This window comes from Manacus candei, unplaced genomic scaffold (assembly GCF_025592945.1).
Source record: "Manacus candei isolate 608988 ecotype Guabito, Panama unplaced genomic scaffold, ASM2559294v1 h1tg000050l, whole genome shotgun sequence".
In the NCBI taxonomy this organism is placed as follows: domain Eukaryota; kingdom Metazoa; phylum Chordata; class Aves; order Passeriformes; family Pipridae; genus Manacus; species Manacus candei.
The window spans coordinates 19,786,766-19,811,436 of NW_026138098.1; the positions used below are offsets into that span (position 1 = coordinate 19,786,766).

A 24,671-nucleotide genomic window follows, 5' to 3' on the forward strand; every position below is an offset into this window, starting at 1 on the left:
TAGCAATGCATAAATGCCACCATCACCTTATACCTTTCGTGATGGAGAAGCTCACATGTTCAAAGGAATATTTCCAGTATAAGCTGGCAACAGAATAATAATGCTTTACGATATATAGTTTGATATATACCTAAGGAATTAGGAGAGTTATATTGTCTTAGAAAAAATCACTTACGCAGTGTACATTAATGCATGTCTTCTTAAAAACCACAATCATACAATCCTAAGGAGATCATACTCCAGAAACAGGAGGACAGGGTTCCCATCTGAAGTCCAGTAAACTCAGCTGAAATATTCTGGCAATCTCCAGTGGGCCCTAACAGGCTTTGCGGTTTTAAGACCTGAGAAGCTGCAGACCAAAGCAACACAGGATTCTATGTGAACTTTCTCATAAACCGGAGTTTTGCATAGGCAATGATAAGGAAGATAACAGTCATGCAGAAGAGAGCCACTATGTTTTCCCACATTGCCCAGCTGGTCGGTGCGATTCCCTGGCTGCACAGGTATGCTTCACCAGAACACCTGAAGAAAAGCATGGGGTGCAACTTAGTATTACTGTGGTGCAAGTCTTCAAGTAACTACTTTTATTCCTGTTCCACAAAGATCCTTCCACCCTCAACTCTGCAAAACAGGTGACACAAATAACCCATGACCCATCACCAAAAAAAGCTTAAGGGACAAATCTAGATCTCTGGTTCTCATCATTTTTCAATAGTAACCTAATTGTTGTTTACAGATAGCTGGCAATTTATAAGGAAATCTCAGAACCATCTTAAACCGTGGTAAGTACAAAAGCAGGTTGAGGTCCATAGCAGGGGTTTGGGGTCTAAGAGCTGTGGAAACAGTGCTTTAGCACTGTTCCCTGCAAAACCCTCAGTTTGCCAGCCCTCTAGCACATGTCATGAAATACTTGCATTGCCACAACTTAAAGTATCGATACTCAAGAGTATTTCAAATAGGGCAAAATAAAGCACTGAAAGATAGATACCTCAGCCTTGTGCTGCATCTGCAGGGAGGTTAATATTTACAAACAAGCTCTGTGGGGGAGGCATGTTTCTGATCACAGGTCTAGTGCTTTCCAGCAACTCTGTAGCTGTCCATACATTGCGTTTCAGTTGTTAAGTGAACTTCAGTTTGTTTAAGAAAACTGGTAAGTCAGGGCTAGATTATCAAATACAAAACTTAATTCAGCTCATCTGCCTATTTTTATGAATAAAGTTTCATCCCTACTTCACTCTTGGGTAATTGTGGAGTTTTACTGTATAATCCTAAAATACATTATTTTGGGACATATTATTGAGACTGGCTTGTGAGTGGTTATTCCGTGCATGGTACAAAATTTTGAAACAGTCAGGCTTCTCTTAAAGTAAACCATCACAATTCAGGCCCAGAACCACCACGAGCTACTTACATTTCTTCTGAAATATTGGGGGGACAACTGCCTGCATCTCCCACAAACACTGTAGCATTTGGACTCTTCTCACCACAGAAGTAGAGATCCCTGTACTCATTCACCTGAAGAGCCTAGGAGAAGAGGCAGATACCAGATTTTTGCAAAGTCAGTGATTTGAGTATTAAAACTGAAACACCTCAAAGGAACTTGATTATTAGAAGACATGTATCACCATTCTTGGAATCGTATGTTTACGTTACTTTTTATTTTCAAACTCTTAATAACTGCCTTTCTGAGGAACTGCCAAGTTCCACATGCAGGATGGTTGGTATCCGAGTCTTTGGCTTCAAAGTTACTTAGCCATGGGTTTCTGTCTTGCCAGCTACAAGATTCTGTTCATCCACTTTCACCTGGGTCAACCGACTGATCCAGAGAATGGTGTGGCTGCATGAAGACACCCCAGCACCAACACACTGAAGACATGGCACAGTCAGTCAAGGCAAGTGGTGAAGGGCTCCCTTGCACTGGCATCCTGGACTCACTGCAATCTCAGAGGACACTTCCACATTCAGTAACACCGATAAAATATCTCAGTGATACGCAACCAGGGAAGTCTCACACATCTCCCACCCTGTACCAGTTTGAGCATTCATTTCATTCATTTTTACTCCAAGGTAGGACACTATTCCTCCCAAATAGTCCCACCTGTGATCAGTGAGTGACCTACTATGTCAAATTACTCTGTTTCAAGCAGCTGCACCCTTAGATTTCTGGTATCACACTCCTTATTATTCAGAAATGGCAGCAAGTCAAATTTTACTTCAGAGGAAGCCACAATGAAGACTGAGACACTCAGACATTATGGTAAATCCTTTAACCAGCTGAACAGTCATTGACCTCTGAGTGGCCACCCAAATAGCAGTCTCCAGAGAGGTTGTACAATATTTGACCATAGGGATCAACAATTCAGGCTAGGAATTAGTGCCTCACTCGACAGCTCACTCTGCTGCTGTCCATGCAGCACTAACTGTAACACAAATATTTGTTCAGTCTCTTGAGACTTCCATCTCTCACACAGAGATTAACTTTTGCTTCCTTTTTGGAGTTGGCTGGTTTGTTCTTTTTTTACCATGTTCGTGCAAGGAATCAAACCAATCTGACTTTTAAGAGAACTTCATTTATACTCAAAACCTCTCCAGAAAGTAACAGTGTGGCTACATTACTCACAGGGGACCAATGCTACTTTCTACTCACAGTGAGGCCATATCGGGGGATACTGAAGTACTTGAGCCAGTTCAGCCAACCCATTACTGAAGGGAGGTTCACTAAGAGGCCTGAGAAGATCTGAAATAGAACAGAAGAGACTGATGAGTCACTGCACACTCCTGCACAGATGCTGCAGTTGCCCAGCAGAGGCGCACTGGGGTTGATGGACCTGCTACTGCTGTCATGCCTGTGCCTACAGGCATGAGGTTGGAGCCTCGCAGCACTCCCAGCCAGCTGGGCCAACAGCAGAGCCAAGTACTTCAGCTGAACTCCTTGCAAAGAGGTCAGAAAGGTTTTCTTCATCCACATGTGAGCTAAGAAGCACACGTGCTCACAGTTTCTTACTCGGGAGGACTGTGTGCTATGGTAGAGCTAGCCAGAGGCTAAAGAAGGATGACTGCGAGATGAGAAAGTGGAGAAACAAGAACCAAAAAATGGGGAGCCTTAAGGGCTATTACTGTTTCAATTTTCTCCTCTGGCCTACATCTTTTATCCATGCTCTCTCCTGCCTGAAACAAGATTTGCTTTTACTTCTTAGCACAACTGGATGTCATAGCTAAGCACAACACTTCAGCCTCTACTTCATCACAAGTGATCTTGCGCTTACCCCGCTGTCTTTCAAGGCATGCATATGCTACTCCTTATATACTGTGACTTAACTGAATGTACATCAGCTGCCCTTCACTACACATGCACACTTCTCACCCACAGCAGGCATTTGAAGCAGTACACTATTACTGGGCTTATTGCAAAAGCAGATTAAATTGCAAATCAAAGAATAAGGGATGTGTGGTGGCTCAGAGTACGCACACAGATAGTTACCAAGAACCACCTGACAAGGAATATCTAACTTGATAGCGTCACCACCACCATTACCTCTTTGAAAAAGAATTCACAGCTCTCATCTGTGAGTAGCCAAAACTCCCTTTTCTCTCTCTTGCTCTCTTCCTTAAAAGTCCTTGAGGAAGAGTATTGAAGTAATTTCTTGAACCCAAGGGCAATACTGAATTAAAGAGAGTGTTTGCTCCTGCTAATCCCACTGGGCAGTAAAAATTAATGCAAAAAAAAAAATCAACAGATCTAGTTTATTTCAGGATTTTTTTCCTTTTAAATGGTCTAGTTGATCACTTAGATTTCTAATACTGGAAATACAAGATTTTTTTAAAATCAACTTTTGTAAGGATAATTTAAGGAAAAAAACAACACTTTTTTAGGGGGCACACTGTTTGGAAAGCTCTGGTGGTATCACACCTACTGAATTGCACCTCAGCAATGATCTGACCCTCAGATTACAAGGTGGCAAGAGAACATCTTTGACTATAGTGACAATAAAATCACAGGCATGGGACTGACATCCCACTGGACTACAGATTTTTAGCCTGCCTATGGCTGGCTCAATGCAGTCCACTCAGTTGGCCTCAGCTCTTTCCTCCTTTCCACCAAAGGAGCACACACACCCTTATATACTCACAAGCATCAGGACAAAGCAAATCGTGATGAGCAGATTGGCCACAGCCACGACATCCATCCCAGCACTGATAGCCAGAGACATGGCTGTGGCAGTGTAGGACACCAGTACCAGGGTCAGCATGAAGAAAAAGAACCGTCCTGCAACAGCTTGGTATCCTGTCAAAAACCAGAAAGGTCAAAGTCCAGTACACAACCACATTATGATTCCCAGAGAGGTACCTTGGACTCCTATACAAGACAGGCAAAGCAGGAAGGCCAAGTTTGAAGCTGGTAGGAACTGTGCATGCTCTAAAGGCCCAAAGAGCATTACCAAAAGATGTTGTCAGGCAGGTCCCTGTCTTAGATTGCTGGTGTCTCTGCCCCTGCCCCAGAGTCCTCCAAAGTTATGATGCCAAGCACTACAATAGGCTGAAGGTTTGAGTAGTTTCATGTTACAGATATAGGAATTAAGCTCTGGCTAAGTCAGAAATCAGATATGTTGGAAGATGACAGGTTCAAGAAAGCATCAATTTTTACCAATCATCCAGTAACTGATGCATGAGAATATGATGGCTGGAGCAGTTCTCATGGGCAGCAGATCTCCTATCATCAAGGCCAGGAAGTAGGCAGACACACGGTAATATCCACTGGTGTACTGATGGCTGTGAGGACAGGAAGGAGGGGAGTTGTACAGGTTTAGAAGTTATCTAGGAAGCAGGCTCACCATGTGTGTGTGGTTTATCCTGATTCAGTTTCTGCTCTTTCTACCACTGACTCCTTCTCTATGTGAAAGTTGCTCTGTGCTATCACTTTCCACTCTGTAAAGTAAGGGCTGATCTGTCTCACAGACCTTGCAGTCAAACTGACAGCCCTCCAAGGAATGTGAATGAAAGGCTGTGCGATTGCTAAGTAATATTGGAAAAAAGTTCCTAAATCTGTTTTCAAAGAGAATGATCCTTAACACAAGAGCATGAGGAAGTATTAGACAGCTATTAAACTGGAGGAACACTTCATCCACTGCTAATTCATACCGATGCTTCCAGAGAAGGAATGATACCCAGCAATGGGAAAACACCTTTAGGACATCAACTCACCCCCAGTTCACAGGGCAATCATACAGCATTACGATTGTTTTGCTGCTTAATTGAGCTTGTGAAAAGATGCTTTAACTGGTGAGGTGCCTAAATCCCCACTGACACAACTGGTAAGCTGCACTGGCAAGCAGGGCAGACTGGCAAGAAATGGCAGCATGGGGCAGTTTCACTACTGAGCAGCTCTTAGGGGCAATATTAAGCTGCTCTGAGCAACCTGTGGTGGATATGTGCATTCCAGGCATAAATCTCCAGTTTCTTCTTTGCTGCACAGGATCTGTTTCTTACCCTTCCATTGCATGAGCTGGAGGCTTCTCCAAAGTACATTTTCAATATATATGTAGATATACATGCGTGTATATTATATATACATGCACTTACATACATATACACACATACAAACACATAAACATATATATCATTATACATAATATTATAAATACATAATTAAATATAACTATAAATAATTATGAAAATAATTATTTATAAAATAATTATGTATAATAAATACAATAACAATGTCATAATCAAGCACACCTCTCTAAATAGAGACATGCATTTGATTATTAGGGAAGTCTTGTAAGCCATCCAGTAGCCCCCCTTTATCTGAGCATCAGTTGCTAAGCTTTTCCAAGAACTCTCCCATCATCTTTGCACAGTCTCGCCACTTCAGGACCATTGCAAGACAGCCTTTCAACCCCATGAGCAAGAGGGCAGGCAGGGTTCATGGTATGCAGGATTCACACACAGATTTCAAAACCAGCTGTTACCAAAAAGTGGGTAGGAAAAGTACTTTGCAGAAAACTGTTACACAGCAAGCAAGCAAAAGCATTTCCTCCTTCCCCCAGCTCTCAGCATTTCAGCTCCCTGTTCTACAGATTAATTTAGCATTACTATTACAATCTGATGTTGCAAGGGAGCAGTCAAGTCTTTGGTGGAAATAATTTTGTTTAGGGTGTAAGATATTCCCTCCACCTCATTCCAGGGTATGAAACAGTCCAAGTGCCCTCCTACTTACACAAATAGTTTCTTGTCTCTGATGAATAGCTCAATTGCAGAGACACTGGAAAAACACTGGTTTGTGGTGACGAAAAACAAGGATCCAACCCTAGAAGGCAAAACAGAACAGTTGAAAAGTGAGACAACAGCCTAGGTCAAACATTGTCAGCCTCAGACATCATCATACCACCTAGTCAGTGCTTTTCTGTCTCTGTTCACAGAATGGAGATGTTTAATTTTGCTATTGTAGATCTTAGATGTATCCTTTATCTTGTCTTTCTCGTCCCCTTTGTACATATGTGCAAGCCTGACAGAACTGTGGTCCCTTTAGGACCTCTGGCAATTCCATGCTGCAGTGCACAGAGGCTTGTGAACCTAACCCTCCTTTGTGTTCCAAGTGGATCCCAAGGCCTTCCCTGCCTCTCAAAGCTGTCTGCTACGGATAGTAAAATAAGTAAAGCTGTGGCTTTTCAACTTACCGGTTCTGAATACCACTTCGGTCCAATTTTACACCAAAAAAGATAGCACCCACAACCAAGGCTAGGATTACAGTCACTGCAATCTACAAGTGGAGAGAAGAAAGGAAAAAGGGAGCCCTTCAGATAAGTAAATAGGAACTGACATTACTAAGTCATATGCAGGGTTTAAGATTCACACCTGCCTAAAGCCTTGCTGTTTTGAGGCAATGTATACCTATGACACACACAATTAAAATCTCTTATGACAATTTTTCAGATTTTATCCTCTTCAGTTTTCTACTTCCTCTGATCTCCTTTGGCTAGGAGAGGTTAGTAGCAGCACATTCATAGAATAACCCAGTGAGGCACAAAATTAACATCACCCTGGAAGCTCTCCATATAAACCAGAGAACTGAGTACTTCTCCCCTCTCCCCAGTCTTCAGTGAAGTAGTCCTTGTGCTAAACAAAAATGGAGATTTTCTTCCAAAGGCCACAAAGGTAGCTGAGCATTTTACTCTACTTATGTGACAGTGGCACAGGACTCTCTTGTTTTCCTATCTGCCTTTGAAAACAAATTCTGTCCTACAAATTGCAGATTGTGGGACTGACAGCAGAAGGAGTCTGAGGCTTTTAGCTGTTGTTACCTACCTGTGCAACAGATGCCTGTGGGTTCCTGATGAGATTTTTCAGGGAACGTTTGGACACCCAGTACAGCTGGGTGAGGAATCCATTTGCATAGGTAATCTCATGCTCCTGCCTGGATACTCTCTGCTTGCTTCCCCGTCCAAGCTCCACTTTCCTCAGTGCTTCCTTTGTGCTCTGATATAGGCTGGAGCTGAGATATTTCTGGTGCAGCACATCTACCACACTGCTGTCCACGTTATCTTCTGCCACTCCATTTTCACTGCTCACCTCTGAGTGAGAAAAACAAGATATGGCTTGTGATTTCTCATGAACTCAACTTTCAGACATGGCCCATCAACATGCTCAGAAACTCTGGAGGCTGAACAAAAAAAGCAGAAATGCCAGAGAATTTGAATTGTTCAAGCCTTAGCTCTGAGTTTAAGAGGCTAGCTTGAGTGAGAGAGTTTTCCTAGTTTTAATTGAACCTAGTTTTGTGGCATAAAAATGGTCATATTTTTAGAATGAGGCACCAGAAAACCTTTGTTTCACTGAATTTGCGGGACATCAACGTTTGCTCTCATTCACTTCCCCATCCTCAAAAAGCACTATTACTATTACTATTCCCTTATAAACTTTCAGTCATAGATGTGCCACAGCGTCCCCAAACAAATATTTCCAAACAGTCTGCTCACTATATTAGAGTTTGTTCTCTAATCTAGTTGCAGTCTTTTTCGCTCTCCTGTAAATACATCACTCCTTAGCATATCTACCCTGTCTTCTCTGCAGCAGCCTCTTATGTGACTGAAAACTTCTGTCACATATCTCTTGAGACTAAGCAGTTCTAGTTTGTCCAGTCTTTCCCACACAGGTTTTTTAAATTTCTGATATTTATCACTGCTCTCCTATATTACCGAAGGAAAAAAAAATCCCTTTTAAAAGTTTCTGAGCTCTTTAAAGAAGCCTGAAGCAAAGTATACCTATTAGTAGGAAAAATAAAAAGATAATGAAGTGCCCTTAGACTGGAGGAAACCTACAGAACAAAAGCTTGCCATTCCCACATACAACTTCCCTTCTACACCAGCTAACAGTGGGTTTCTCCTTCACAATTTACCTTTTCCTGTGTCCACAGGTCTGTGATCTTCCTTGCTTGCTGCCACAGCAGTTGAATCGCCATTAATTACATCAAGGAAGAAGTCAGCTGGATTGTTGAAAGGTTCACATTCATATCCTTAAAAAAAACCAAACCAAACACACATGCAACATGTCTGTATTGCACAGAGCACAGTTTAGAAGGTCAGGTCTAATACTGTATCACTTTTCCATAACCCTGTCACAAGAAAAATTCACTGCTTTTCATAAGCACTAGCTTATGTCAGTAGAATTGACAGGATTTAGGAGATGGTGAATCTGAGTTATCTAAAGAGAGCTTCAAAGTTGCTCATTGTCCACTGATTTCAGGTGAGGAGAAATCTGTAACTTGCTCCTACACAGCTCAGTATGGACAACTCTTGCCTCCTTCCCAGTGCTGCTCAGCCACATCCCAATCTGTAAGACACACAGTTCCTCAGTAGAGGTTCCTGGGCATCTGCTCTACAGCCTCAGATACTTCTTTTGGAGGCTCAACTCTTTCTGGTGTTTCTTTGGTCACAAGGAAGGGCTGTCCAAGAGCAGCTTCTTATATGGTTCTATCTATGGGACAAGGAGGAAAGAAAAAGAAAATAAAAAAAACAGAGATGCTTATTCTATAACTTGCCTGAGAGAAAGGAAGTGAAGTGGGCTACTAAGAGGAGGAGTAGAAGCAGTGACATTGGTTAAAGCATCTCCCTTAAAGCCAGGGAAAGCTTACAATTTAATGTGTCCACACATCTAGACTGGATTGGAAACTCACATTCTTTGTTCATTATAGTCAGAAACCCTCACTCTGCTTACTTGGAGAGAGGGCAGCCACTCAACACTGCAACTACTAACCCATCTTAGGATACACCATAATTTTGTCCTCTTGGTCGCCCACCTGCATTCAGCCTAGAGCATATTTTTGGATCAATCTGTACAAACTACTGCCAAATTGCAGGCTGTGGTTCAAAACCCACCAGATCTGCCACCAGGGCCTGGTAGAACTAAAGGCATCATCTTGTCTGTTGGACATCATTCTTCTACATGTCCAAGTGATTCTTGGTTTTTGCCCTGATGCCAGACAAAACAAAGGCAGGAGAAAATTTGTTGTCTGAAAATTTTTGGTTTTATCATTCCATGTTTTTGCTGTTCTAACATAACACTACCCACACTGCATGTGTACAGTCTCTGGCATCCTAGTGATAAAACAGCACAGGACTGTTGTCCCATGCTAGGGTAAAAATCTACACATAGATTTAACTCATTAGCCAGTTGCCTTTGCTCTTGGCATGGAAGACTTACCAATAGAACTAAAGTATTCCAGGGCCTGCTTTGCAGGACCATGGTACAGCACTTTTCCTGAAGCCAGCAGTGTCAGACTGTCAAACAGCTTGAATATGGAATAGCGGGGCTGATGGATAGAAAATATGATGGTTCTACCTCTTCTTGAGAGCCTGAAATAGAAATAAAACATCTCTCAAATACACCACACTTTTAATTTCAGAAAGGCCATGTTAACCCAAGCAAAAAACAAGCATCCAAATCTAAGAAAAATACTTGTCAACTTCTTAGGGTCTTGACCCAGAAAAACTGTAGTTCCCCTTCTCTGTCACTGTGTCAGATGCTGCCTGCAGGACCCATCATTACAAGAGACCATCACTGCAGTCCAGGTAGACAAAGTATGATGTTGTCTGTAGGTAGCAAAGCCTGAGGGCACAGCTGTGTATAAACCCTCCTTACATATTTTCTGTACCAGATGCCAACTTGACTAACTGGAACAGTCCTACTGCACTCAGTGGCAGTACCAGGCTTTACATAGCAGGCTGTGTAAGTCTGGCCAGCTGAGATTTCTCTTAGCTTTTCTGTTGAAGATTTACTCTCAAGAAAATTCAAAACAAGTTTTCCTTGAGGTTTGTCAGACACTCTTTCAAGTGCTTTAGCACTGATGCCCAACAAGTACCCTTGACAAGCAAAGACAAACAGCAGAACAAGATGTCCCCAGCAAGCAAAACCAGAAATATGCTACAAACCCAGGAGGAGGATTAGGAAGTCATTGTCCTTAAATAAACCTTTTTGGTCCTCCTTGAACATAACTTTGTTCTACCTGTCAGAAGACAGTTCATCTCCAAAACACAGGAGATGAAAGTAAACACTGAAGGTAAATCTGCAGGTGAAGTCTTACCTGAGTTCAAAGCTGTCACCAGAGGGGGGAAAAGCCTTTGTAATAGACTCAGATGGAAGGCCAAGAAATTATGATTACAAGTCCTGATCTCCCAGTCCACCCCTCTCTGTGACAAAGGGAAGCTGTCCAAGCTACATCTGCTTTTTGGGCTCTAATCCAAGGCTTGCTGCGGAAAGATTCCCATAAACTTTAAAAGGCTTTGGACACAACCCAAATAATTTAGTACCACTTCTGCATCTATTTGTCTAGCTTTTCTTTTTTTTTTTTTTTAAAGCGCTACAGATACTCATAAGAACATTCATTTTTTTACTAATGACTTGACAACAAAATTGCAACAGAGCCCTGAAGAACTGACTCTTACTTCTTCAAAAGGATGAGGACTGCATTTGCTGTGCTGGCATCAAGGCCTGTTGTTGGTTCATCCAGAAAAAGGACTGGTGGCTCTGTGATGAGCTCCATCCCAATGTTGGTTCTCTTCCGTTCCCCTCCAGACACTCCCCGGATCAATTCGGTTCCTACCTACAAGCAGAAGAAATCAGGTATTTTCAACAAGACCTAGTCAGTGCATGCTCTGGAGTTGAGGGCTCTCTGCACCCAGCAGTCCTTTTCATTTTCAGAGTCCCATTAATGAATTCTAGGGCCAGGAGCAGATGATGGCTTTGACTCAGTGTGAGGGGCTGTGCAGCAGTAAGCTGAGCCTGATTTTCAGAGATACCAGGTGCCTTATGACTTCAAGGGACAAGGATGACACTGATAAGAAAGAGACAGAATGAGACCACAGCAGTCAGAAGGAGGCACTGGTGTTCAGGGATGCCTTTTGTTGGTAGCTTGCCTGCTACTAAAGTATGAGTGGGGTAAGTAAAGCAAAAATAAAGTAAGAGTAAAAATGCTGCTGGGAGGAACAAGCTCTGCACAGAAATTCTCCACCACTGACCAGTTTTCTATCCCTCACCGCTTTCAGCACTGTAAAAACAATTTCCCTATCTAGTCCCACAAAGCCAGGAAGCGACTGAGCAGCTTTCCAAGGTACAATGACTAAGCGACTTTTTCCCCTATGAATTTATACAACATGCTGGACATGGTCCAAAATCTTCCCCTTTTAGTAGCAAATACACAGACTTCTTTCCAAGCTCCCTCCTGAGCTGGAGACTAATTTCTTTCATGCAGTATGGTTTACTCAGGTTCCTGTTTAGCTTCATGTGGCTGCACTACATACACCATACTGCCCAGAGACATGCAGTTCAGTTGCCAGAGGTAGTATGATTTCTGAGAAAGGTACTCTCACTGCTCACCTTGGCATCGGCCACTTTGCTTAATCCCAGCTCACTGATTATCTGGGTGACTCGCTCCTCCTTCTCTTTAATGCTGATAGAGCTGGGGAGTCGCAGGGCAGCAGAGAATTGCAGGTTCTCCCTCACCGTCATTGTGCCCATGACAACATCATCCTGAAAGCAGTAAAAAGAGACAATTGGAAAGACTCCTCAGCTACCTGAGTGGACATCAAAGTGCCAGTAGTGGCAGTCTCTGTTTGAGGACCACAGAGGAAACCGGACTGAGAGACAACTGCTTCAAAATTTACATGACATGAAATTCAAGGTCACTCAGTAGCAGTCAAGGGGGAATGCAGCTCTGCAGGCCTCACAGCTTCCACCAAGCACCACCTAAGCCTGCTTTCGGGCTCAGGAGTTCAAGTGCAGACAGTACCACTCTGTACAGCACATGCATTTTTCTTACTGGCCAAAGCGAGGCAGTGCAGGTAGCTGATTTTGTAAAGAGTTACATTTCTGTCAGTCCAGTTGAAGCCAAAAGACATTGCTAGTGCTCAGTGTTCGAGGTAGCGACATTCAGGGAGTCACCCAGGTCAGCTCTGTTGCCAATTACAACCTGTATCTTGTGGTCCAAAGCACCTGCCAAGTTTAGCTGCCAACGAGTTTTCCTCAGGTCCTTGCTGGCAACAGCTTCTCAGAGAAACAAAAATATTGCACCAAGATACTCCTAAATTTTTCATGTCTCAAATAACCTATAACTCTTGGACTCAAGACTGTATTCTAAGGGCTACCCCTTTACAAAAGCTTCAACAGTCATATTCACTTTGACTGAGAATCAAATCTATCCAGTTGACAGACATCTGGGCAGCTTACACCAACCTGCAACAACCATGAGCCAAACAGAGTTGTCATCAGGTCCATCCAGAGCTCCATGATTCTCCATCATCCCTACTTTGATATTTGTGCCAATTCTGCATACTACCATGAGAGAAGGGTTGGGCAGCTGCTGAAAAACATGCCTGTTAAATCAGGCACTTTTCAAATTTAGTGCCCTTTGGAACACACATCCCTGAAGCTGCAGGGCAGCAGATTCTTGCCTGCTTTGGGACTCTTCTCACATCAGATATAGTTGATCAATAGCACAAATGATGTGTCAGCCAACCATGTTTTGCACTGGAGTTAACAGAGGAAGACAGAACGTGCTGTTTTGCTGCCAAAGCTGGTTTAGGCATTCCCTATCATCCCACAGCCCCCCAGTCTTTGACCCTAGCCTCCCATTCCCCACCCTCAGATCCACCAATACAACTGTTGGGTCATCACACTGGAAACTAACTGTGAATTTAAGCTACCTAAATACCAAACATAACAAACCATGGCATGACACCTTCACTCTCGAGGCATGAATGGAGAGGCTACCAGCAGTTTTATAGAGATAACACATGACTTAGCATGTCTATATGCTTATCTGCATAAAACTGATCCTATAATGATGGATGTATTTAGGATTTAAGTGTTGTTTGTATGGGTCATCTTTATTGATCTAAGTACTGTGCAGGGTGGAAGGGGAGAGACCATTTAATGTCTCATCAAGTTGCCTATCATTTTAAGCTTATGATTGGTTGCTTTGGACATTTGAGAGACAAATTTCTCAAACTGGGATTGCTTGCAAGAAACTTCCTGGCCATTCACTAGGATCTGGGGATCCTTGACCTGCAGAATCAAGATTCAGCACCAGTCTCATCACATGCATTCTCCCAGAACCCCTCAGCTGGCAGCTTTCAGCTGCCTATTTCACATCTGCCTGCAGTCAGAACCCTGGACGGTTTCCAGATTTGGATGCTCATATGGCTGCCAAGAATCCCCTTCTCCCCAGGCCCCCCAGGGCTTTGAGGGTCTATTATTGGTTCAGGCCTCCACCCAATTCCGCAGATTCAGAAGGCTTTTCCTGTCTCTGCGAGGAATGAAGCTCTGTCACAGCCAGCTAGAATCAGAGGAAGAACAGCAGGGATCTACTTATTTCCTAGAATTATTGTCTGATAGTTTGAAGGTACTTCTGCCAGATAGAAACGATTCTGAGTTTAACAACAAGAGATTTGGGGTGTCATGGGTTTTTTCCTCACTGTTTCATTTAAGTCTTTGCTAGTACTTCAGGACAGAGCCCAAAGAACAAGCCACAGTAACCCAGTGGTTTGGGCAGTAGCCTATGTGGCTTTGGGAAGACAAACATCTATGTGCTTGACTAGGTCGGAGTAACAGTTTGATCTTCTTGTCTTCCATATCCCAGAAAAAATAATAAATATGTAACATCAGAGTTATCAAATGAGACTCTGTGGGGACCACTAAAAACTACCTAACCTAGCAGTTCATGCTTTGCTCCTTTTACCTGGTCTTCCATCCCAAGGGCTCCCAGCCCTTACTGAATGCGGTTACTCACCTGTACAACATATCCCGAGATGCACTTGAAATTTGGAGGTTGCGGAATGCCATCTATAAGCACTTCTCCAGACAGGCCTGCTGGGTCCTTTCTGGCAGCCAGCACATCTAGGAGACTTCAGACAAACACCAGGCATTAGGTTTTGCAATAGCAGCTGCTTTTACCTTTGACTGGATAAGTACCACCAGTCAGGACTGCAGTTACAGCCTGCTCACAGCATGCCGCAAACCAGGACACAGAAAGGGGCTTCCTCTACTCTGGGGGCTTTAGCTCTTTGTACAGAAAGCCTGGGATACATACAGGATTTTCCAGCACACTGTGTGCCACAGCAGTATGGCAGTATACAGACACTCACAATTCACAACAGTGAACCCCCTACAGACATAAACTCAGTCTGTGTATTTACAGCTAACCTCAAATGCACAGAGACAAAAGCGCCCCGCCGAGTCGCTGCAGGCTGCTCTCCAGCCAGGGGAGCACAGAACTAATGCCTTTGATCTCAAGGAAATTAATCCAAATTGGTATAAACAAGACGGGAGTTAAGATTAATTCTAGAAAGTAATTTCTTTTAACGTATCACTGCGTTCTCCTTACTGCCAGTGCAGAGGCCAGCCTGTCTGCTAGCTAAGTAAACTGCCCTGATGAAGCACTGCTCTTGAAAGCATCCTGAGTAACCAGCATCTTAGAAAGGAAGATCAAGGGTCACCACAAAAACACCTGTGCGAACCCTGGCCATATTTACCAGTGTATGACATTTTCAAAGGCAGAGAGTGACAAAGAGCTCTTTTGCCATGGTTATACAGGAGAGAAAACAGCACTAACACCATTAGTTGGAGACGGTCTGCACGGTATTTCTCTGTGCTTTCATCTAAAAACCTCAAGCGTATGGGCACCCCCATCAGCAGGCCACAGTCAAGCTGGGGTGAGGATCCAGAGCATCCTATAGATTCTAGTATTGTATTACAACATAATCCTGTTAGTTGTCAGAGAGGGGTCTGGCCTAGCAGCTTCAAGGAAGTCTTGCTGCAGCGAGTTCACAGGGGATGACATCTATCATGCCCATGAGCTTGCACCCCATCCCCATCCCATTACCAGTAAGGACAGTGCCTACATCTAAGCTCCAGTCACCCCAGCTCCACCTAGTATGTAAATTCAGGCCACCACCAAAGGTGACTGCAGTAGTATGGACCAATTGGAGCAGATGAGGGCTGTGGCACTGCTGCAGGGCAAGAACAAAGCTGATAGAGGGGCAGGAGGTCAACTGCATCACCAGATTTCTCAGAGGCAAGCAAAGGTCTGAGCCTGCAGATCCCTCACATCTTCCTTAACCCGCAGAATCCCAAATACCCTTTGAACAGCTGACTGTCCACTTAAAGGAGCAGATGAAGGTACTCACGAAGATTTTCCACTCCCCGTTGGCCCCAGGATAGCATTCAAGCCTGGCTTCATAATGCCACTGGAAGAAAGAAAGAGTTATTTACAAATGAAGGACTGTCCATATGCAGCTTTTAGTAGAGCTTTTCAAAATGCTGTTGAAAGGAGTATTAAAAACTTCTCTTTAAATCTGAAATCAATGTGCATTTTTCCTTTCTGCCCCTGACTGCCCGTCAGAACATAATCAAAGCTGGACATAAAAAACAATCTACAAAAGACAGATGTTAAGTGTCTTCCCTGCTGAAATAGTTCTTGAGCTCTCTGCTGCTCATTTCCTCTGGCTGTGGCTTGAACAACAGTTAGGGGAACCCTCAGATCTTCTGGCAGAAGAGTTCACACAAGTTTGGTCCTAATTTGCTCAAATCAATAACTGAAACTGTTCCAGCTATATCCCGGCTATTTTGCCTAAAAGCAAATCACAAAGTGCTCATTTGAGCTGCTGACTGGCAGGAGGGTAGTCATTTCTGTACCAGCTGGATCTGGAAGGTGACATGAGGTCACTGATTCACAGCAGCAGATTAATTCCTACCCTCTAGCATCTCATTTAAGCAAGAACTTACTAAACATTATGAAGGATCTTCTTTTCCACAGTTTTCCGTTTACAAAGGAATCCACTGGACTGCTTAATGGAGTACTGGATGTTATGGAAACTCACGACAGAGCCCCGAGGAGATCGGAGGGACTCTTGCGTTGGGAGAGAACGTTGGAAATTGCCTGCTCCTTCCTCTTCTCCAACAGAAATAATGCTGTGATCAAATGTGTCTGCCATCATGTCTTTGTTACACAGGTCAAGCTCCACTGCATGGAGATGTTTGAGGTCACTGTTGTTTTGAGCAGTTCCCATCTGTTGAGACAAAGAACACAGAAACAAGCAAGGAAGAAGACGTAAGCAAAGATTTCTCCAGAAAGTGTCTTGGAAAAGCAAGTTCACGCACACCACACCAATCCTTACATGTGCCAAGTTTCCAAAAGGATGGACATCCGCACTGGAAGACATCCAGTAGTCTCCAAAGGCACGGAAACCCACAGATTTAGAACTAACCTTTAAGACCAAGACATGTATGTTCTTGAAGTAAGTTATGCTTGCTGAAAGAGCATCTAATGAAGAAAAACCAAAGTCCATCTGCGATGGTCACTGTCTTTTCCAACACAGCAGGGACTACAAATGGAAACTGCTACCACTTCCTTAAGCTAAAGAGACCCAAGCTCCTCTTCTTCAGTCATAACATGCTTACCTCCCCACAAAGCCAGCAGAGCAACCCTATTAACAAATCTCTGTGAAGAACCACGGGAAGAAAAATGGCTGTGCTTATAAAAATGAGGCCAGCCACATGCATCCTGTTTCCTGGCACAAGTTTGTTTCCGAAATACCAATGTGATTAAAATAACAATTATACATGCTGCTTATCAGGTTTCAGTCACACAGTATCAAGATATTTTACAACTACAAATAGGAAGAGAAATTTGAATTTGTCTGCAGGCACCATTTATGCTGAAGTACAGAAGGAATGAACTCTTCCATGAGGAAAGATCTGGGATACGCCAAAGTAAGAAAAAACATGGTACAAACTGGTACATTATGGAAAATTAAATATGCTATCTGCTTATTATCATAAAGTTATAAAGCATTCTGGTTCAAGTAGATAAGCTGTCTCAGTAGCTCACGATGGGACACCTGAAAGCAGGAACATGTAAACAGCAAAGGGAAGGAACTGTTCTCCCTGTCCTACAAAGTAGGAAATATACCAATGTGGGTATAACTATTAATATTAATTCACTTACTAGTCACAGCAGCACAGCTGTTTTATCAAGGGGCTGCTTCCCTTGCTGTAACTAATGGAGACCAAGTCTGGATCCCTTTACTCATTTTGAAAATAGAAAAAGGTTAAAGTTCTTACCTTGACATTACATGTTAGGAGTTTGGAAACCCTACATTCCCTAAGTTCTGCAGCTGGGCATAACGTATGCCTTTCAGCCAAGGGCCCTTGCAGATATAAACATTCCTTTCCAGAAAACTACAGCAATAAAGAGAGGAATTACTACATACCTCTTCCAGAAATTGAACACAACAGTTAGACTAACACAAGTTAGTCTAATCATTTACTTCACTTCTATCTTCTGACATGGCAGTGTTTGTTGGAGAGCTAAAAATTTACTGTGACACTGGGAAAAGCCAAGGTGCTCACGAGGCTAAAAGAGCAAGGAGAGAGATCTGTCCACAAAGACATCCATTGGTAGTTCCTTGAATTTTGTGTGAACATAGATGTATCACATCAGTCACCCCTTTCCCACTATCTGCACTTCTTTCCTCCTAGGACTGAGAGGGTGATAACCAATAGGACCACCACTGCAGCAGTAGTAAGACTTTGCAGGGAGAGAGATGGTCGTCCTTTTAAGAAACTGGATCTACAAAAGCCATATTTAAAGAAATGGGAATTGTCCTTTTGTCTCTGCCTCTTGCTATTACTGAAAGCTCAACAAGTTGCAGTAGTTTTTTCCTGTATAAGTAAAATAAAAGTGGTGAGGAGAAGGAAGGGTTGTTTAGCTTGGACACAATGCTGAACTCTAAGGCTGGTCACCCCTGGGAAAGCCTTGTTTATGGGAAACAAGATAGGATATGCCGGTTACATCAGCAAGAGACGGTTTATATACTTGAAAGGTTGCACAACAGATTAGGAGAAGAAAAAAAGTCCGGATGAGAGTAGCACCAGGGAGAAAGACCTTGTCAGACTTTTGAACATTGGTGTTGTATCTGTCCTGGATCGGTTCTTTGGTTTAGCTCACCGTACACCCTTTTATGCAGGTTTTTGCAAAGTTACCGACTAGCACTGGCAAGCCAAACCAGTGCTGCGGGTGTGTGCACGGATGGTTGAGGGAAGCGTAGCAGAAGCTACAGGTAGGCTCGGGGTGCAGCACTGACCCTCTGCCTCCCACCTGGCCCCACGGGCCGGTTCCGCTGCTAAGCCGGAGCCATGAACCGACCCGGCCGACCACGCTCCGCTTCCCTCCCTGAGTCCCCGCCCGCCCGCCCGCCCGCGGAGCTGCCCCGGGCCCCGGCCCCGCCGGGCGCTGCCCGCCCGAGAGCTCCGAGGGCTCCGCCGCGCCCGCCCCGCCCCGCCCGGCTCGGCCCGGCCCTGCCCGCGCCGTTACCTCGCGGCTGCCGCGGCGCTCGGGGTGGCGGCGGCGCTGCCTTGCCGGCGTTTTATAAGCGGGTCCGAGCGGCGGGTTACATAAAGCGGCGGCGGGGAGTGCCGGCGGTGTCACGCAAACCCCCCGGGTCGCGGGCGAGGGCAGCCGCGGCGGTGATGGAGCCCGGTCGGCGGGCGGCGCGACCCCCGGGGCGGTGCCGGCGCCGCGCGGGGCCGCTCCCGCCGCCGCCCGTGCGTGAGCCGCGCCGGGGCAGCGCTGCCCCCGGCCGGGAACGCGGGGCCCGGGGCGGCGGCGCGGAGAACCCCCCTGCGCCGGGGCGCCGCGGGCTGCCCGCGCTGTCAGCCCGCCTTCCCGGGGCGGGGAGAACGGCACGGGGGAAGCGGCGGTGTTCGCTCCTTGGGAACCCCCGACGCGAGGAGTGGGCGTCGGACACGAGGTGCCCGGTGAAATGCCCGCGGCTCCTGCGCGCCCCGGCACGGGGGGCACGGCCGGGGAGTGGGAGGAAGCACCCGCTGTTCCTCCCACCTTCTGGGAAGGTCATCATACCCAGGGCATGTGTCGTGTCCAGTCCAGCCGGGTCAGCTGGGGCCACAGGCAGCCCTGGGAGCCCTTCCCAGAGTGGCGGTGACACTCCGATCTTACCCCTCCAGAGGCAGCGTGCTCCCTCGGGTGTTCCCTTGCTGGGACTGGGGAGGTCAGGGCAGCTCGCTGGGGTGACCCGTTGTCCTCCAGGCTGCATTTCCATGCTGCCATGTGTTCCCGGCCAGGAGAACGTGTGAAAGCGGGAATATCCTATTTCCTTTGGTTTGTGGTCAAGGCTTCTCCTTGTCTTCCCATTCCCAAGCACTATTGTCTTTATAAATCAGCTCTGTCTCCCCGAGCTCCTTGATGTTGTGAATGCAGGAAAAGCTCACTTTTATGGTTTATAAGTATGATTTATAGCAGAGCTGTCAAGTCATCATATTAATTGTCTCCGGTTTGACTACCCTCTGCAGTTCTGTACAGCATTGCTTTCTTCTAACAACACCTCTTGCTAGATCAATTTAAAGCTTAGCTAAGCTGAAACATACCACTAGCTACCCAGTCAGTAACAATAATAAAACCTCCAAAGGCTCATCTCTTCCCCTTCCGACAGCTGCCTCCCTCCAGGCATGCTGATGTACTCAATGCTGTTGATGCACTAGACAGAAGACACCCACACCTAGGAAGCTGCACTGCTCTATAGGGCTGACAGGAGTCAGCAGGTGAGTTTATGGGGGTATTGAAGTAGCCTTAGAGATCTATCAGAAGGGCAGGTTTTGCCATAGGTACACCCAAGGATCAAGTTTGCTGAATGTTATCTTCAGTCACTCTGTGGGTCAGAAAGGGACTTAAGTTCATGTTTCCTTTGTGATTTAACTTCCTCTTTCAAGGAAAATCTGCCTACATTGAAGACTTTTGCCCTAGCATTTCACCAAGCATGCACATCTCTATCTTTAAACGTATTTCAACCCTAAATACTCACTACCCCTCAACAAGCTTCAGAGACAATCTTCTCTTGTCATGTGCCTGGGAAGTGAGAAAAAGGGCCTGTGTGCTTGAGAGCAAAGGTGAACATTTTCTAAGTCATGAACTTGCTGCTCCACATGGTGTCTGCACAGTGGTGCAGGAGAACAACTTGCTGAAGGAGGACAATTAAAAGTTCAGGTTGCTCTTGAGAGTTACCTTCAGCTGCACAGCTGCTCCTCAGACAGAGTTGGTGGATGCCAATTTTGGGAAACAGTACTGCTCCTCCCGCACTTCATGGAATGGAAAATCCACTTCTATGCCCCCTGTGCCTAAGCTCATCGTGATGGCAAAGAAATAGGCAGAGACCCCAGATGTGGGGAGGAACCAAATCTGCCAAATACAGCATCTGGCTGTAAGCTCCGGCTTTTCTGTAGCCCATTCTTCAAGCAGCAGTCTTCTAGGCTTCTTCAAGAGCCTTATGATCGTCAGCCTGTTTCATGTCCCACCCCAATTACGAGTATTTTTCAGCTGTATAATTTTACTAATCCTGTTATCTAGCTCATACTGTTGCTGAGGAAGATTTCTGCCAATACAAGGACAGAAAACAGTGGCCAGGACTGTGGTTAAAAAGATGAATACTCTCAACAAGCTTGATGAGTGCTTGATGTTATGTACTGTACTTTTCTCTCACCCACTGCTCTGTAGGCTGGTGGGTGCCAGCACTGCTTTGTGCTGCTCATCCACAAAAAGGGGCATTTGCCTTGTAAACTGTCAGCCTTTATTGCAGATTAAAGGATGTGGTCTTCACAGAAAGACAGCAAAGGCATTAGCCCAGTGTAAAGCTTTAGCAAAGCCCTGTTGCTTTTACTGAGTGGCATTAAACAAATAATGCTAACAGGCTTCGCTTTGATATGTTGTGATAGCAAGGAAAGAACAACCTGGGTCATGTTTCAGATCTCATGCAGGTTTTAGTGCAGGTTTGAGGTCTTTCCTGTTGCTCCTTAGCCCCTGCCACCTTGAGGCTCTGATCTGGCTGCCACTATGGGGTTGCAGAGCAAGAGGGACCATGATGCTGTCCTGGGCATGGGGGAAGAGACCTAGCAAAAAGTGAGGCTTTGAGGAGCCCTGCTGAAAAGCATTATTCTTGTTTGCAAGTGATTTGAACTTTGCTCCTTTCTTATGGGTTCTGGTCACACTAGACATGTCCTGCATGTGTCCCAGCACACAGAGTGGATAAGAAGTTACTGAGGACTATGAGTTCTGCTCTGTGCTGAAAGCCGTGCTTTGTTCTTCCTTTCTTCCTGCAGCCTGAGCCACAGCATCACAAAAACATCTGTTTGAATGTGGTGCTGAGGATTCCTTCTAGTCCAGCTTTTCAAATGGGCCAAGACTTGCCACCACTTGATAAGTCAGGCATGGCCTGCAAAATCACTAGACACAAAATTTTCAAATCTCTTTCTCCACTGCTTTTTTCAGGATTCTTATCTCATTGCTGTGATGATCCAGAGTGTTTTTTAACACAGGGTGTTTTATCCTGCCTAATGTTAAATTTCATAAAGCTCATTAAGTATTTCAGGGAATTGAACCAGCAAGAGTGCATGAGAAATAGGTCCAGGAGGAACTGCATGATGATTATACTATTGCCTTCTCTACTGAATGCATCAATAAGCAGATTCCAATGCTCACTGTATAAAAGCAGCTCTGAGATCAATGTAGAAGATGGCAATATCAGACATGATGCTTGAGTGATGCCTCCTATCTCTTCTTTTCCAAAAGCTCCAGTAAACCATTCCAAAAGACACACCCTGTACATATGTATACACATGTGCTGAAACTGCTGCATATACAAATTCACCACCCTAGGCACAAAAAAAATCTCATCATGCTTTTTCCACCCTGATTGCTCATCACGTCAAAGCTAGTGCTGACTGGCCTCCCTTACTTGGTTAAAGTGCTGCTTGCCTTGGGGAAGTTGGCTTTTGCAAGACTTGCAGATTATGTAGAAGAAATCTGACTCTGTCAGGTTTTGTTAATCATTTAGTCCATTATCTGAATTCATAGTAGCACTAAATCCATAACTGGTTAAAGATAAGAAAGGCTTCAAGCAAATCTAAGAGAAATGCTGAGATATCATGGGCTTGATTCTGACAGAAGTCACAAGTAGTTGAACTATAGGATCAACAGATCTACACATGGGTATTATCTGGGTAAAGCAAGTAATCAGGCACAGATATAAAATCTATACTGTAAAGTGTCTAGTGCACCTAAACCACCATGGCAGTTCTTCAGGAGTGAAAAAGCTGACATCATAAACGTGCTCAGATATTTACCAATCTGATTCACTGCTGTTAGTAACATTAAAGAGAACCTATGTCTACCATATGATGTACAATAAAAATACAGAGATGCTCCTTTCTATCACAGTCTAGGTAGATGAAGAGAGGAGAATAACACATGCAGAGGGAGCAGAAATGGCGAGGTCTGATCAGAAAGCTGGGAATAGAGACCTAGACCAGGGATACATCATAGCTATGCTGTATAGCAGCTTCTAGGGAGATATACTTTGGGAGATTGCTAAGGAGAACAGAAGCTCCCATGTCCTCCCTAAGAAAGCACATCTGGAAAGACACCAGTTGCAACTGCCCCATGTTCTCACGCCTTTAGGACAAAGCCTGGGACTTCAGACCAAGAAATGCACCAAGCTAAGCTGGGGCAGCAATACAAGATTCCCAGTACAAGATTCTCCTGCACTCAGCCCAAGGTCCTGGGACAGGACTCCCTCAAGTGCAGTTTGTATTCCTATTTGCAAGTCAGGAATGGGCACTCCATCCTTCTGCTTCCCTTTTGAGGGCCTCAGTGCCTGCAGGAGGTTAACAGGATTAAAGTGTGTTTTATCTGTCCCAACTCAGCTCTACAGAGGTCAGCGCCCTCCCTAGACATGAATGTTGACATACACAACATTACGTAGGCATTTCACCTCCTTTCTCAGGAGCAAAGTCCAGGTGGCCCCACCAGCCATTTCTAAAAACTGATTTAACTTTTATTCACTCCCAAGGCCTGAGCTTCTGCCATTAGGATTTGTTGTGGTAGCCCTGAACAGATTCAGACTTTTTTGCAGTGGGTGCTGTACACCCAGAGTCTCAGAGTATCCTTCCCTAAAGGGACCCTGCACAACAGCAGAACATGACATAGCATTAGGGCAAACAGTTTGTATTCTGAAGAAGGAGAGATAAGAGACTAACTCTGTCTCATCCATAACTTCCCCTTTCTTTTGTGCCTTTCTAGATGCCTAAGAGTGCTATAGGACCTTAACAGAGGCCTATTGAACCACAACCTTCCAACTCAGAGTATCACATTAGGTGAAAGAAAAAGTGCAAAGGCTCAGAAATCTCAGCTGTCCCCCCCTATTCTGATGCACACTTCCTCAGTTTCATTAATAGGGAGACAGAGGAAAAAAACCAAGGAATCACTAAGTAGCAAGTGTTATCAAAGAGAACCCAAAACAGTAAGTGAGACTAAATGTTTGGATTTTTATCTTGAAGATGAAGGCAATAACACAGCTGAAGAGGAGAACAAAAATTAAAAAGCACTCGGTTGCACAGCTCACCCAACAACACCACAAGAAAGTGCACAACATTCCTAAGCTATTTAAGCCAGAGCTCTTGTACTCACCTTCCATCTGGCCTCACTGGTTATGTTCCACTAGGTCCCAAGTGCATCTCAATATTTAGCTATCTCTTTCAGTAAAGCCACTGCCTGGTGTTTGTTTTGGCCAAGGCATCTCAATTTTTTTTACAGTGTTGCTCTGCTCCTTTTCAGACCTAATTTTTCTCTCCTAGTTTGGAAACTGCTTGTAAGTGGAGATGACTAGTACATGCAAAAGGGCAGAGGGGGAGAGATACCCAGGAGCCACTGAACGGGTAGTGTCCTAGTGTTGGAGACAATTGGCAGCAACCAGGAGAGGCAGGAGGAGTAGAGAATCACGAGAGAAAAGCCAAGATAGGTCTGAATAGAGAGTAAATGAGAGGCTAGGTGTGAAACACCAGGAGTGGCAGGTGTTAATGACACTGAGTTTAGCTGCTCACCAGGACAGCAGCACATCTAGAGGTAGCTCCTCCAGGCACTCGGACTGGGAGAGAAAGGACAATGAGTAAATCTTAATGACTCAGAGAGGAAGGACAGGATAAGAAACTGAGCACTCTCATCTCCTAAAGTGTGTACAAAGGCACATCCAGAAACAATCCATGGGCACCAGGCTAAGAACGTAGGAGACGTGAGAACTCTGTAGCTGGTGTTCCTTGTTCTGTGTCATGGCAAGAAC

General features: G+C 44.8%; 2 protein-coding genes across 5 annotated transcripts in view; both read right to left on the reverse strand.

Moving 5' to 3' along the window:
* BLOC1S2 (biogenesis of lysosomal organelles complex 1 subunit 2) overlaps positions 1-19,082 on the reverse strand; it is a 43,451-nt gene extending 24,369 nt beyond the window's left edge. For both annotated transcript variants that reach the window (XM_051800186.1, XM_051800184.1), the window contains exon 1: positions 19,079-19,082. The gene's annotated coding sequence lies outside the window, so the exon portion shown is untranslated. The remainder of the gene's footprint in view (positions 1-19,078) is intronic.
* On the reverse strand, positions 182-24,082 carry LOC127476775 (broad substrate specificity ATP-binding cassette transporter ABCG2-like). Of its 3 annotated transcripts, none has more exons than XM_051800105.1 (16): positions 24,023-24,082; positions 16,273-16,556; positions 15,675-15,734; positions 14,279-14,393; positions 11,869-12,021; positions 10,938-11,095; positions 9,697-9,848; positions 8,393-8,509; positions 7,306-7,571; positions 6,678-6,760; positions 6,218-6,307; positions 4,646-4,770; positions 4,131-4,285; positions 2,648-2,737; positions 1,412-1,524; positions 182-522 (listed from the first exon to the last, which is right to left on the reverse strand). In XM_051800105.1, the coding sequence occupies exons 2-16, from the start codon at positions 16,554-16,556 to the stop codon at positions 375-377; spliced, it is 2,109 nt and encodes a 702-aa protein (XP_051656065.1). In that variant the 5' UTR covers positions 24,023-24,082; the 3' UTR covers positions 182-374. The 3 variants fall into 3 exon arrangements, with proteins under 3 accessions (XP_051656065.1, XP_051656063.1, XP_051656064.1); XM_051800103.1 differs by lacking the exon at positions 24,023-24,082 and adding an exon at positions 19,505-19,525; XM_051800104.1 differs by lacking the exon at positions 24,023-24,082 and adding an exon at positions 18,863-19,099.
* Between the last annotated feature and the right edge of the window lie 589 nt (positions 24,083-24,671).

Bases quoted from the DNA above. Each gene is read 5' to 3' on its own strand.
- LOC127476775 (XM_051800105.1), bottom strand. From the start codon at position 16,556: ATGGGAACTGCTCAAAACAACAGTGACCTCAAACATCTCCATGCAGTG. The intron at 14,394-15,674 runs GTGAGTACCTTC...GTTTGTCTGAAG, and splicing joins ACGGGGAGTGGAAAATCTTC to TCTCCTAGATGTGCTGGCTG. The intron at 523-1,411 runs GTAAGTAGCTCG...GCTTTTCTTCAG, and splicing joins CCCAATATTTCAGAAGAAAT to GTGTTCTGGTGAAGCATACC.